Source organism: Piliocolobus tephrosceles, chromosome 2 (genome assembly GCF_002776525.5).
Source record: "Piliocolobus tephrosceles isolate RC106 chromosome 2, ASM277652v3, whole genome shotgun sequence".
NCBI classification, from domain to species: Eukaryota; Metazoa; Chordata; class Mammalia; order Primates; family Cercopithecidae; genus Piliocolobus; species Piliocolobus tephrosceles.
The window spans coordinates 86,838,301-86,852,116 of record NC_045435.1 but is presented as its reverse complement, the minus strand read 5'-3'; the positions used below and the strand labels follow the sequence as shown (position 1 = coordinate 86,852,116).

General features: G+C 54.2%; 2 protein-coding genes across 12 annotated transcripts in view; one reads left to right on the top strand and one right to left on the bottom strand.

Annotated features, from left to right (window-relative positions):
- Positions 1-364: 364 nt before the first annotated feature.
- Positions 365-6,256, bottom strand: MST1 (macrophage stimulating 1). 5 transcript variants are annotated; one of them, XM_023231447.2, is made up of 18 exons: positions 5,910-6,254; positions 4,165-4,312; positions 3,976-4,088; positions 3,784-3,898; positions 3,569-3,705; positions 3,367-3,487; positions 3,104-3,222; positions 2,729-2,897; positions 2,484-2,614; positions 2,283-2,385; positions 2,019-2,155; positions 1,891-1,926; positions 1,677-1,797; positions 1,428-1,505; positions 1,154-1,300; positions 966-1,072; positions 730-869; positions 365-604 (listed from the first exon to the last, which is right to left on the bottom strand). In XM_023231447.2, the coding sequence occupies exons 1-18, from the start codon at positions 5,923-5,925 to the stop codon at positions 443-445; spliced, it is 2,100 nt and encodes a 699-aa protein (XP_023087215.1). In that variant the 5' UTR covers positions 5,926-6,254; the 3' UTR covers positions 365-442. The 5 variants fall into 5 exon arrangements, 4 of the variants coding, with proteins under 4 accessions (XP_023087215.1, XP_023087218.1, XP_023087216.1 ...); XM_023231450.1 differs by lacking the exon at positions 5,910-6,254 and adding an exon at positions 5,328-5,435; XR_002735533.3 differs by having other exon boundaries at positions 397-604; positions 966-1,053; positions 5,910-6,256.
- Positions 6,216-13,816, top strand: part of RNF123 (ring finger protein 123) — a 34,178-nt gene continuing 26,577 nt past the window's right edge. For 5 of the 7 annotated variants that reach the window (XR_002735532.1, XM_023231436.1, XM_023231439.1 and 2 more), the window contains exons 1-3: positions 6,216-6,353; positions 7,869-7,986; positions 8,164-8,248. Coding sequence is in view for 6 of the 7 variants with exons in the window: in XM_023231436.1 (XP_023087204.1) it covers positions 7,905-7,986; positions 8,164-8,248 (167 nt within the window). In the remaining variant the exon portion in view is untranslated. Of the gene's footprint in view, positions 6,489-7,868; positions 7,987-8,163; positions 8,249-13,816 lie in introns of all 7 variants that reach the window. The other 2 variants (XM_023231440.1, XM_023231437.1) reach the window with 2 other exon arrangements.

Here is a 13,816-nt window from a genome sequence, read left to right as displayed (position 1 = left end):
ACCTCCCACCCTGGTGTGCAGAGACCCTAGGTTCTGGGTGTGGTAGCCACAAGGGCTTCATCTGCCTCCAGTGTGAGAAGGGAGGGAACAGTGAGAGGCTTAGCCTCTGCCTGTCCTGGCAACCAGGACTCTGTACCAGCCTAGCTTCCCTGTTGCAGCCCCTTCCATTAGCAACAACTCTGCACCACCCCTCCCAAGAGTATGTCTGGGGGACTAGTGAGACCCTGCCTTTCCACGGCACCCATGGGCAAAAGTAGTCCCAGGGACAGATTACCTAGCCCAGGGTGTGCTGGGCTCAAGCCACCCAGGCCCTAGCAAGGAGTCACTGACTCATTTCCTGGAAGCAGAGGCTAAGAAGCATCTGTACAGGCATAAAGAGGAAAAGTGGCTTTATGTCTGACAAGTTTTGTCCTCCCCAAGGTATATGGGGTCAAGGCTGGGCCTAAGCCAGTCTCATGACCTTGTGAATCCAGTCCACAAACACAGAGACACGCGTGAAGACGGCTGGCCAGCGGGACCTTGCGCACACTCGGTTGGGGATTATAATTCCTTCCAGGACCCAGCAGTTGTGGGTAAAGCAGGCAAGTGGGCCCCCATAGTCACCCTGGGAGGTAGGAGAACTGATGAGGGCCCTGGGCCACAGCAATGACTAGCCCGCTTCATGATAAAATAGTTCATTTCTAGCCCCCCCATACCCTCCCAGGGCTGGCCCAGGGCCCTGCCACCAACCTCACAGGCCCCCACAGGGGCCAACAGTCCATCAGTGCACATCTCGCTCTCCCGCACACGTCCTCGGTGCTTGATGTTACACTCCTGGTTGGAGATGACGTTCAGCAAAGCCACATTTAGGACTGTGTCATTACCCGTACCTGCAGTGAAGGGAATGGGGAGAAGGAGAGGGCCCTGGAGGAAGATCCAAGGCTGGGCTTCCTGGCCACGAGCAGTCCTGTGCACTATGCTCTTACCTTTGGTCTCACCCCAGCCTGCAATCTCACACTTGGTCCCTGGAGGCACCACATACCATTCAGGGGGCAGACAGATCAGGGCCACACGCTGGTTAAGGGTCACAGATCTTTAGCAAGAATGGGGGCACTCAGGGTCTGAGGCCACAAGGCCTAGTCCCACCTCACACCCTCCCAGGTTGTCCACATACCTCTCCAGCTTGAGCAGGACAAGCTGGGAGCCTGAGGGCCCACACACCATCTTGGCTACTGGGACCCGCTGTAGGCCTGGCTCTCCATGCTGTGGGTTCTGGAACAGGGTGCCCAACCATACCTCATAGCCCATGAGAGGCATATGGCTGGGAGAGAAGCTCTGTTAGGTCATTTGTGACTTTCAGTTCATTGCCCCAAGGCTCACTTGTTAGCTTGCCTGGGGAAGGGGGAAGGTGGGATGAGACTGGGTCCCCAAACACAAGGGAGGCTCACCAGGAGGAGAAGCACTGCCGGGCAGTCAGTATCCACTGCTCCTTCACTAGAGACCCGCCGCAGAAATGCTGGCCCTGCCTGGAGGAGTGGGGAATTAGGACGGGAACAGAGTCCTGGGACAGATGCTAGACCTGCCATCTTCTGGCTAGGACCTCTGGGGGCAGGGATAGATTCCCAACCCCCAGTGGGATAACCACAGAGGACACCACCTCAGCTCCTCTCTGTGGGAGACAAGCAGTTGTGCCTCACCGATTCCGCAAGCTGACTGTCCAGGGTGAGTTGCCCGGATGGCCCCCAACCACACGCAGCTTGGAACGACGCTGATCCAGTCGATCCACCCTCTTGCCACACTTCTCAAACTGCACCTGGTCTGTAGGATGGGATGGGATGGGATGGATGAAACCCAGACTGTGTGGATGTGGTGGGCTAAAGGGCCCAGCCCATAACTGGCCCAACTCCTAACCTGGGGGGTCTAGGATTGATGGCGGCTGGTCATCAGCTGAAAGACAAAGTTCACTGGGGTTAAGGGAGCCAGCCTTTGGTGGTGGCGGTTGAGGCAAGGTCATGGGGGGAAGCATCACTAGTGCTCACCGCAGCGTCGCAGGGCACAGTAGTCGAATGGGGTCCCTGGGTCCATCGTGTAGCACCAGGGCCCATGGCTATCCCCATCTGGGTTCCGACAGAAGTTCTCCTCCAGTTGTGCATGCGGTTCAGGGGTAAACGTGAACCTAGGCGGGAGCGGGAGCAAAATCGTGGCAGAGTAGTCCCAACCATCTCCAGGCTCTGGTCCCAGACACCAAAGCTTGCCGCCCCGGGGTTAGGGCCCTGGCGGGGCCGGGAGCACCAGGAACTCACTGCGGCTTGTGCGGTGTCTCAGCGGACCAGCGCTGGCACTGGACACCCTTGCGGGTCTTGCTGACCCTGCCGCGGTACTGCTCCCCTGTGCCGTGGTAGCAGTCTGCGGCGGGTGGGGGCAGCCATCAGGCCGAGACCTCGCCCTGGCCCTCCGGTTCCAGGCTTCCAGCCCCAGCTCTAGCCCCCAAGCTCAGGCCTCACCCTGGGGCCGCACGTCGTCCGCACAACGCCGAATCTGGTAGCAAAAGGCCACGCGCATGCCGGGCCGCAGTGTGAAGCACCAGGGCGCCTCTGAGCCGTCGGGGTTCCGGCAGAAGTTCTCCCGAAGGTCTCTAAGCAGGCGCTCCACTCAGTCCTAGCCCGCCAGCCTCCAGCCCTAAGCCCGTGACTACCCTCCTCCCGTCTCACCCGCGGCAGCACGTCCCAACGTCCGCCCCCCACCTCACTTGCACGCGTATTTTTCTGGCGTAAATCGGTGCTGATGAGGGATTTGCGCGTCCCAACGCTGGCAAGGTACGCCCGCGGTGGTGGTATTGGCTGTGCCCCGGTAGCCCTCACCCTTCCCGCGGAAGCAGCTGACAGTCGTGGCCTCGTGGCGGGGCTGTGCCTCGGACCCTTCGATGGACCGAGAGAGGTCGGACCCCGAGCTATAGCTGAGATCCCTCTGGGGCTGGGACCAAACCCGCCTTTCGCAGGTGTACGGTACTCTAAGGTATATGCTCTCAGGTCACGACCAGCCCGCCCCTCTTCCCTCCCCAGCCAAGCCACGCCCCTCCCCAAGGTTCCCAGGTACCCTCCCAGGCCCGGTTCCCGCCGTCTACCGCAGCGGGGAAGGTCACAGAACTCTCGCTCGAGCTGCGGATCCGTAGTGTAGCACCAGGGCCGCTCGGAGCCGTCAGGATTCCGGCAATAGTTGTCGTCTAGGCCTTGGTCAAGGAACCTGGGGGCGGTAATGGGGCGTGAACAAGACCCTGGGACTCAGGCTTGCCTGGCCCCGCCCAATTGCCCTACACGGAGCCCTGCCCCTGGAGTCCTGGACCTTCCCTAGCCCGGCCCCCTGGGCGCCGACACCGCCTGCGCGTACTTGCCCGGCTCGAAGGGGTGCTGGTGCGGGTGCTGGAGATCCCAGCGCTGGCACTCGCGCCCTGACTCCGTGCGATCCACCGCGCCGCGGTAATCCTCGCCATTACACCAAACACACACGGCTGGAGACAAACAGCCAGTGGGTTCGTGGACGGGCGTGGGCTTGTCCCTCCACTCTCCCAGCTTGACCCAGCGTCGCTTACCCTCCCGGCAGGATTTGATGCCGCAGCTCTGGAAGCGCACGGCAGGGTCTGTTGTGTAGCACCAAGGACCTCCGGGGTCGCCATCAGGGTTACGGCAGAAGTTCTCTTCCAGGCCATTCCGGAGCGTGGGCGTGTATCTGAGGGCCCAGAACATCACTATAGTGTGTGCCAGGGGAAGGCCCCAGGCCGGGACGGAGGGAACGTGTTTGTCTCACCTGTGATCATTCGGGAACTTGTGGCTCCAAGCCTGGCAGGGCAGGCCACCTACGGTTGTGGCCACGGTGCCCCGGTACCCAACCCCATTGTCCATGATGCAGGTCCGTATGTAGTCTGGGAGCAAGAGACAGAAGATCAACCTGGGCTGAGGTCCCCTATCTCCCACCCTGTCCCTCTCCACCCCTACTCGCCTTTCTTCTGGAAGAGGTCACAGCGCCCAGAACGCCTCAGCCTCGTGTGGGGCGAGTGTTGAGTCCATGGCAGCAGTTGGCAACCATGGCTGCTCACATTGTAGTGGAAGGCCCTGGAGAAGGCACAGGGTAACGCCACAGCCCAGGCTCCCTTGCCCCCAGTCTCATCTAGGTCCAGTGGCCACTCACTGGCAGTCCAGTAAGGGCCCACAGCGACCAGCACACTCTTCAGCATCTGCCACATCCTCCTGCCAAGGCCCAGGCACCACTGCATGTAGCAGGTGCTGTAGCTCTGTGCCCCGGATCACCTGGAAGTCATTCAATGGCGAGCGCTGCCCTGCAGAGTGGGCATGAGTGGGTGCGGGTCAGGTGGGCATACATGTCAGTAATGTGTATTGGCATGTCCACACTTTGTTCATTCAGGGGATCAAAGTACAAGAGTTCTGGGATGGACCCTGTATGCACTTTCTTTTTTTTTTTTTTTTTTTTTTTTTGAGACGGAGTCTTGCTCTGCCGCCCAGGCTGGAGTGCAGTGGCCGGATCTCAGCTCACTGCAAGCTCCGCCTCCCGGGTTCACGCCATTCTCCTGTCTCAGCCTCCCGAGTGGCTGGGACTACAGGTGCCCACCTCGTCACCCGGCTAGTTTTTTGTATTTCTTTAGTAGAGACGGGGTTTCACCGTATTAGCCAGGATGGTCTCGATCTCCTGACCTTGTGATCCGCCCATCTCGGCCTCCCAAAGTGCTGGGATTACAGGCTTGAACCACCGCGCCCGGCCTCTGTATGCACTTTCAAGGGCCAGTCTAGCTCCCCTGCACAGATACTTGAGAAAAAAAATTTCCCCTGGGAAGCAGGCCCAGACTTGGTAGTTATCACCGGTGCCTGTTTAGTGGCAGGCACCGGGCTCAGATCTAACATGTATGCTCTGTGAGAGCAGTGGGTGATGGAGCCTGCCCCATCTCATCTCTCAAATGAGAATGCTAAGGCCCAGAGCCATCACGTTACCCAGCCAGGGGCCCTGGCTAGGCATTCAGACACCAAATCTGGGCTCTCACCTGCACAGGGGCATATGCTAGGTTAGAGGGGTAGATCAGGCTCAGGAGAGGTCACTACCTGCTGTGTGCGTGCATCTGTGTGGTCCCAACACTGCCTCAGTGCTAGAGCAGACGTGCTAATAGAGGCCTAAGTGGGCAATGTATGTGTGTTCCTAGGGCTTCCCAGCTGTGCTCAAGAGGCCAAGGTCATTGTCCCATGTCCACTGAACCTCTGGCTCCCCAGCTTTTTTCTCATCCTAGGAGGATGGGCCCAACCCCCTCCTGAAGGTAGATGGAGATCAGGGTGGGGGGCACTCACCAGGGACCCCTAAGCATTGGGTCAGAAGTAGCAAGAGTGGGAGCCACTCCATCCTTCTGGCTGGAGGCTGCACTGTGACCCACCACAGCCCCATCCGCGAAGTTGTGAAACCTGTCCCTACGGGATTGGGTGGCTCTGGCTCTACACGTCAGGTCAGGGCCTGCTGGACCCTGACCTGAGACCTGGTGACAGGAGCCATGAGGGGCCAGGCCTCAGGTCCCATAGGTCAGCTGCAAGGGCCTAGTACAGCTAGCCCCCTGAGAGGCCTCCCTACTAAGTGGACAGGTGTTAGGAAGGTTTGGTGGGGACACTTGAGGTGCCCTGGGATTGGGGTGAAACCCCTCTGCAGCCTAGTCGCCCAAGGGCATTGTGAAAGTGAGAGCTGCTAAAGGTCTGGGTTCCAGCCCCTGGGTGACATTAAACTTTTCTGAATTTCAGTTTTTCCCTGTAAATTGGGGGAAAATTACTTGCCCCAGCTTCAACACTGCCTCCCCTCCACCCTTTTGCTGCCACCTTATCAGGCCCCAGCTGTAGGCAGGTCAGCCCACGCCCGGCTGCAGAGCCCACGGGGGCCCATCTCACCCGCCAGAAGTGTCATTCCAGGGGTGAGCGAGGCTGTCCACTAGGAGAAAATAAGGGTGGAGGTAACAGGTAGCAAGGACTCTGGCAGGAACGGCCTTTCAGACGTTTTAAGGACCGTCTGAGCGGGGCCTCCAAGTATGGGTAGGAGACAGGCGGCCTAGGGATTCCGGTTAGCACGTCGCATTCTGCCGCAGCAGGGCTGGGAGCATCCCCAGAGCAGGCGGAGGTCGGAGGTGGTGTGGCCTTCCGGCAAAGCTGAGGCCTGGAACAACCCTGTGGGAGGCCCTGGAGGGGGTCCACTAGCGGAGGCTGGGCTCGGGCCAGTGCGCGTGCGCGGCTGGAGGCGCTGCGCGCAAGCGTGCCGGTGATTTGGCCCTGGACGGACGCCGTAGCCAAGAGGTTGGGCGGATGTTGTGAGCCGGGTCGCGGCGGCCGAGGCTCGGGGTGAGTGAGGGGCGGTCGGGCTCTGAGCCTGGCGGGTTCCGGCTGCTCCCTTCGCGGTCCAGGCTAGTCCAGTGCGAGGGCAGCTGCAGCGCAAGGATCGTGGTGCTAAACTCCGAGCGGGAGCTGTTCTGGCAGGTCCTTTGGAGCTTGGGGCCAGGCGGGGGCGACTTGGGGGAGCCATGCCCCGCCCTCGCTGTCCTTGGGCTCCCAGACGGAGTAGGTTAGGTTTTGAGCCCGAATACCCCGGCGGGGCTGGATGGGATAGCCGTGACAGGGAGTCCCCGGGCGGGGACAAGGTCCGTCTCTCACCTGGGTCCTCAGCAACTGACACCCGGAGTGGGTGTCTCGAAGGTTTGCTCATCAAATGAATGACTGCGTTTAATCAGACCTTCAACTACTCTGGTAGTGAAGGGGCACCGATCACGGACGCTCACCGAGGGCCCGAGGTCGGGAAAACCACCTTCCCGAGGGGCAGGCGTGGTGCAGACCCACAAGGGTTTATGGCGGGAGTAGAGGATCTGTTTGGGGTGAGATAAGAGACTGAGCTGCAGAGTAGGGAGTGCTGGCTAAGGCAGTGCTGCAGAGGGAAACTCTAGACCTGCGCTGTCTAATAGAACTTTATATGGTGGTGGGAATGTTCTACCTTTGTGCTGTCCAATAGAGTAACCATTAGCCACATGCGGTCACTGAACTCTTGAAATGTGGCTAAGGCAACTGAGAAATCTAATTGTTAATTTTTAAAACTTTAAATTTAAGTAACCTCATGTGGATGATGGCTGCTGTGTTGGACAGTACAGCTACACATCAGTGAGGCCAGCACCAGGGACTCAGTGCAGATTCTGGAGCAGCTGTAGCAGCAACATGATATGAGGGATAGATGCACTAGGAGGACCAGTGGAGTTTGCCATGAGGGCTGGGCAAAGGTGGTGCTTGGATGAGGTGGGAGACCCCATGTGTGAGTGGAAACAGGGGAACTATCAGGACCATGGATAAAAGAAGGGAGGAACCCAGGGCTGAGGAAAGAGCCTCCAGCCTTGTGGGGAGTAAGTGGGACTTATGGCTAGAGATGACCAGACCAGTGGTGGTCTGCACTTGGGGGAATGTGTAGGATTCTCGCTTCTGGTTGTGAGCTGGACTCAGGATGGCTTACAACTGAGATGGAAACAGGGGCTCTGCCCCAGGACACCTCACTTTGGACATTTTGCTCTGATTTCCACAGAGCTGAGACATTTAGTTATGGTTCAGCAAAAATATATCTGGTACCTGCTCTCTGCCCAGCCCTGTGCTGGGCATAGGGACACTGGAGAACAAGAAGTGGTCCCTGTCACATGGGCCTAGACCCCGGCTACCCTCCCTGTGTAGGAAGCTGGGAGCCCCTGTATTCCCCTGCCCTATGTGTTAATGTGCATGCCCCTGGCCTCACCTGCTCCCAAGCCTTCCTGCCATGGCAGGACTGAGGTCAGGTTTGGGGGCCCCTGGCTGGCCCTGAGTAGACAGGCTTTGTGTCTGGCTCAGCCTCCAGGACCACTGGCTGCCCATGAGAGATGAAGGATGGCATCCAAGGGGGCCGGCATGTCTTTCTCCCGCAAGAGCTATAGGCTGACCTCTGATGCTGAGAAATCCAGGGTCACAGGTAAGGGCTGGCAGGGAAGGAAGGAGGCTCCTCTTGTTGGGAGGAGAAGGAAGGGACAAAGGCCTCAGGCCTTGCTGCATCTGTGGCTGGCCTAAGACCAGAAGTCTCTGGGGCCAGCAGGGGCCAGGAGCTGCACTGATCATGTGGCCCTTTTCTCCCTTCTGACTTGTGGCTCAGGTATTGTGCAGGAGAAGCTGCTGAATGACTACCTGAATCGCATCTTTTCCTCTTCTGACCATGCACCCCCAGCAGCCACCAGCAGGTATGGCTGGGTGGGTGGCCCCTCCTCACTCCACTGGACCAGACCAGAGCAGGGAGGCTGCAGTTGTAGGGAAAGGGAGCCTGGGCTCTGGACAGATAGGCTTAGGCTCTGTTCTTACTGTGCTCCTGGCTGCAAGATCTTTGGCCAGAGAGTCTGCCTTCCATACTCTGTCTGCTTCTTCCTGTCTCCAGGCAGTGCTAGTTCCTTCTGAGAATCAGGGAGCAGAGGTCAGGGAGTGCGTGCACATTCATGCCCAGCTAGCACCTGGCACCTACTCCACACCCAGCATCTGGCCCTGTATGTACCTGCCCACACCTTGGCCTCAGCCTGGCCCCTTGTAGCTTCTGACTGATCTTGTAAACAACAAACCCCTCCAGGGCCTTTTCTTTACAAGTTTAATACTTTAAAGTGTAGTCAGTATAAAAGTTACAAGTACATTTTAGCAGAAACTTAGAGACAGAGGGCCAGGCACAGTGGTTCACACCTGTAATCCCAGCACTTTGGGAGGCCAAGGTGGGTGGATTGCTTGAGTCCAGGAGTTCAAGACCAGCCTGAGCAACATGGCAAGACCCCATCTCTACAATAAAATATAGAAATTAACTGGGCATGGTGGTGTGGACCTGTAGTCCCAGCTATTAGGGAGGATGATGTGGGAGGATCACTTGAGCCTAGAAGGTTGAGGCTGCAGTGAGCTGGCCTCTGCATGCCGCTGCACTGTAGCCTGGGTGACAGAGCAGGACCCTGTCTCAAAAAAAAGAAGGAAAAGCACCTGCTATCTTGTTATTTTAACATGACCATTCAAATGTGATTCTTTTCTGTTTTGTTTCTTTGTGTTACATTTTTAATTTTTAATTTTTGTAAGTATGTAGTAGGTATATATATTTATGGGGTACCTGAGATACTTTGATACAGGGCATGCAATGCATAATAACCACATCATGGGAAATGGGGTATCCATCCCCTCAAGCATTTATCCTTTGTGTTATAAACAATCTAGTTATACTCTTTTAGTTATTTTTAAATGTACAATTATTATTTACTGTAGTCACCCTGTTCTGCTACCAGATAGGTCTTATTAATTCTATTTTTTTGTACCCATTAGCCATCCCCATCTCCCCACAAGCCCTACACTACCCTTCTAAGCCTCTGGTAACCATCCAGTACTTTGCCTGCATGAGTTCAATTGTTTTAATTTTTAGCTCTCACAAATAAGTTATAACATGCAATGTTTGTCTTTTTCTGGCTGGCTTATTTCACTTAACATAGTGACCTCCAGTTCCATCCATGTTGTTGCAGATGACAGGATCTCATTCTTTTTTATGGCTGAATAGTACTCCGTTGTGTATATGTACCATGTTTTCTTTATTTATTCATTTGCTGATGGACACTTAGATTGCTTCCAAATCTTGGCTATTGTGAACAGTGCTGCAACAAACATGGGAATGCAGATATCTCTTCGATATACTGATTTCCCTTCTTTCAGGTATATACCCAGCAATGGGACTGCTGGATCTTATGGTAGCTCAGTTTTTAGTTTAGCTTTTTTTTTTTTTTTTTTTTTTTTTTGAGACGGAGTTTTCCCCTTGTTGCCCAGGCTGGAGTGCGGTGGCATGATCTTGGCTCACTGCAATCTCCACCTCCCGAGTTCTAGCGATTCTCCTGCCTCAGCCTCCCGTGTAGCTGGGATTACAGACACACACCACCACGCCCTGCTAATTTTGGTATTTTTAGTAGAGATGGGGTTTCGCCATGTTGGCCAGGCTGGTCTCGAACTCGTGGCCTCAGGTGATCCTCCCACCTCGACGTCCCAAAGTGCTGAGATTACAGGCATGAGCCACCACACCTGGCCAATTTTTAGTTTTTTAAGGAACCTCCAAACTGTTCTCGATAGTGATTGCACTATCATAATTTACATTCCCACTAACAGTGTACAGGGGTTCCCTTGTTCCACATCATCGCCAGCATTTGTTATTTCCTGTCTTTTGGATATAAGTCATTTTAACTGGGGTGAGATGATATCTCATTGTAGTTTTGATTTGCATTTCTCTGATGATCAGTGACATTGAATACCTTTTCATATGCCTGTTTACCATTCGTGTGTTTTCTTTTTTCTTTTCTTTTTTTTTTTTTTTTTTTGAGACGGAGTCTCACTTTGTCGCCCAGGCTGGAGTGCAGTGGCGCGATTTCAGCTCACTGCAAGCTCCGCTTCCTGGGTTCACGCCATTCTCCTGCCTCTGCCTCCCTAGTAGCTGGGACTACAGGCGCCCACCACTGCGCCAGGCTAATTTTTTTGTATTTTTAGTAGAGACGGGGTTTCACCGTTTTAGCCAGGATGGTCCCGATCTCCTGACCTCGTGATCCACCCACCTCGGCCTCCCAAAGTGCTGGGATTACAGGCGTGAGCCACCGCGCCCGGCCCATTCGTATGTTTTCTTTTGAGAAATGCCTATTCGTGTATTTTCCCCATCTTTTGATGGAATTATTAGTTTTTTTCCTATACAGTTGTTTGCGTTCTTTATATATTCTGGTTATTAATCCCTTGTCAGATGGGTAGTTTGCAAATATTTTCTCCCATTTGTGGGCTGTCTCTTCACTTTGTTGATCATTTACTTTGCTCTGCAGAAGCTTTTTAACTTCATGTCTGTTTTCTTTATCTCATGATGTATGTAGTTCAGATTATGCTGTATAGAAAACTTTAAAAAAATTTGTCACCTTCAGTTCTTAAAACATTTTTATTGAGCTATGATTAATATACAATAAACTACACATATTTAAAGTATACAATTTGATAAGTGTTAACATATAACCCGTGAAACCATCACTACCATCAAGGTAATGGACATGTCCCTCACTTCCAAAAGTTTGTAGAAGTTTGCATCCTATTTTTATCATCAAATGTTATCCTGTGAGTATTTTTCCACATTATCAATTTATCTTACTGAGCGTCTTTAGGGCCGGGGGTCTGCTGTGGCCCATACAACTGCCCTAGTTTGGAAGGACTTTTGCTTTTGTAAACGATGCTATGAGGATGCCCAGGGCTGGAGTCATGTGGCTAGAGTGTTTGAACTGCAGTCACTTTTAAGACTGTTGCCAGATTACTTCTTCAAAGGATCAAGTAGGTTCTCCCTCCCTGCAGTGAGGCACGGTTGTCCCTGTCTCTCACCCCCTCTGCAGCCTTAGCTGCTCTGTCTTTCACAACTTCTGCTCTTTAGTCAGGTCCAAAAGGCAGCATCATTACCTGTTCTATTTAAGTAGCTGTGGTGGTCAGAAAGTTCCTGCTTGCAGAGAGTTCCTGCCCACCCCCACCCCATACTCATCCTGGCCTGTTCCCAGAGCCATCTGATCCCTATCTCATGTGATACCAGAGATGGTCCTGCTGCTGCTGCTGTGGCTGCCAGGAGAGAGAGCAGGTGGTAGGGCCATCAGTCAGTGGTTATGGGGTTTCAGGGCCGTGAACTGGAGCCTAGGAGATCCAAAAAGGTCAGGCAAGTTGCTAGTCTTGGCCAAATGGGCAGCGCTGCGGCACTCAGTGGTGGCTGTCTCAGGCTGACTGCCCACAGATATGTGCAGTCTGCTCTCAGGATCAGGCACACGACTTTTGGGGTCAGGTACAAGAGTAGCCGTCCCAAGTGTGGGCTTGTTAATTGTTTTCTTTTGAGACAGGGTCTCGCTATGTCATAGTCATAGCTCACTGCAACCTCCAAGTCCCCGGCTCAAGGAATCCTCCCACCTAAGCCTCCCACATATCTGGGACCACAAGCACATGCCACAGCACCCAGCTAATTTTTTTTTTTTTTTAAGAGACAGGGTCTTACTGTGTCACCCAGGCTGGTCTCAAACCCCTGGGCTCAAGTGATTCTCCCACCTCAGCCTCCCAAAGTGCTGAGACTACAGCTGTGAGCCACCATGGTTGGCCTATAACTGCTTTTGAGGAAGGCTACTTTATCCTTGGGCCCACTGGGGTATTCAGAGATGGGGTTGGCTTTAGCCTTCTATGCCACTAGCTGAGCACCCCAACTGCATAGCCACCACCTGGCCTTGGCCTGGGACTGAGCAGGAGTGGGGAGGGGCCTTTATGCATCTCCACTCCTACGGCTCAGGGCTGGGAGTGACTTACACTGGGGGAATATGTGATCCCTGAGCCTGGGTAGTGGCTACCTTGTCAGGGTGCTTTGTCCCATCTTCGTTCCCTTCCAGAGCCTTCTGTCTGTGTGGATGAATAGGGAGAAACTGGCATTAAAGGTGGAAGAGCAGGTGGTGGCAGCGTGTGGGTAGCCAGGTGTGTAATGGGCCTCCGTTCTGCCCGAGTCCTGCTGGTTACCATCACCCCACTCCCTGCTATTCTTGGGAGCTGAGCTCAGGACAGCACTGGCTGGCATTAGACAGTACCCTTTTCCCTCTAGGCATGTGTGTTGAGAGGATAAGGGGGCCACCCAGACAGATTTTTCCCAACTCCTTTGGCTCAGTAGGTGGGACATGTGCTCTGCTGACCATTTATGGACTGGCGGGTACAGGACAAAGGCATCCAGCAGCTCAGAGGGCTGAGCCTTTCATACTTCCAGGACATGTCCCATTCAACACAGACTCCCCTGGCTGGGTGGTGGCGAGACTGGAATCTGTCCCAAAGGAACCACAGGCCTAGGGGCAAGGGCCTAGGGGCAAGGTAGCCTTGGTACTGATCACTTTGGGAACCAGCATTTCTCCCAGCCTTCTTCTTCCAGACATCATCAACACAGCCACCTTTGAGAGTGGGCAGGTTATGTGCTATGCAGACAGCACGTGTTATTCCCTGGGCTCTTCACAGCATCTCTGACATAAGCCATTATTCTGTTTTTACAGAAGGAATTAAGACTTAGAGAAGGCTACTATATAGTATATAAAATGTGTATATACTTATATATAATATATAAATATAATATGTGTACATATATATATATATTTTTTTTTGGAGACTTATTTTTTTTTTGAGTCTTATTCTGTCACCCAGGCTGGAGTGCAATGGCGCTATCATGGCTCACTGCAACCTCTGCCTCCTGGGTTCAAACAATTCTCCTGCCTCTGCCTCCCAAGTAGCCGGGATTACAGGTACACACCACCAAGCCCAGCTACTTTTTGTATTTTTAGTAGAGTTGAGATTTTTTTTTTTTTTTTTTTTTTTTTTTTTTTCCTTGAGGCAGAGTCTCACTCTGTCGACCGGGGTGGAGTACTGTGGCCGGATCTCAGCTCACTGCAAGCTCCGCCTCCCGGGTTCACGCCATTCTCCTGCCTCAGCCTCCCGAGTAGCTGGGACTACAGGCGCCCGCCACCTCGCCCGGCTAGTTTTTGTATTTTTTAGTAGAGACGGGGTTTCACCGTGTTAGCCAGGATGGTCTCGATCTCCTGACCTCGTGATCCGCCCGTCTCGGCCTCCCAAAGTGCTGGGATTACAGGCTTGAGCCACTGCGCCCGGCCATAGAGTTGAGATTTCACCATGTTGGCCAGGCTGGTTTTGAACTACTGACCTTGTGATCTGCTCGCTTCAGCCTCCCAAAGTGCTGGGATTACAGGCATGAGCCACCACACCCAGCC

Bases quoted from the DNA above. Each gene is read 5' to 3' on its own strand.
- MST1 (XM_023231450.1), bottom strand. From the start codon at position 5,421: ATGGGGCTGTGGTGGGTCACAGTGCAGCCTCCAGCCAGAAGGATGGAG. The intron at 1,301-1,427 runs GTGAGCCTCCCT...CTTCTCTCCCAG, and splicing joins CGGCAGTGCTTCTCCTCCTG to CCATATGCCTCTCATGGGCT. The intron at 1,073-1,153 runs GTATGTGGACAA...TTCTTGCTAAAG, and splicing joins GTCCTGCTCAAGCTGGAGAG to ATCTGTGACCCTTAACCAGC.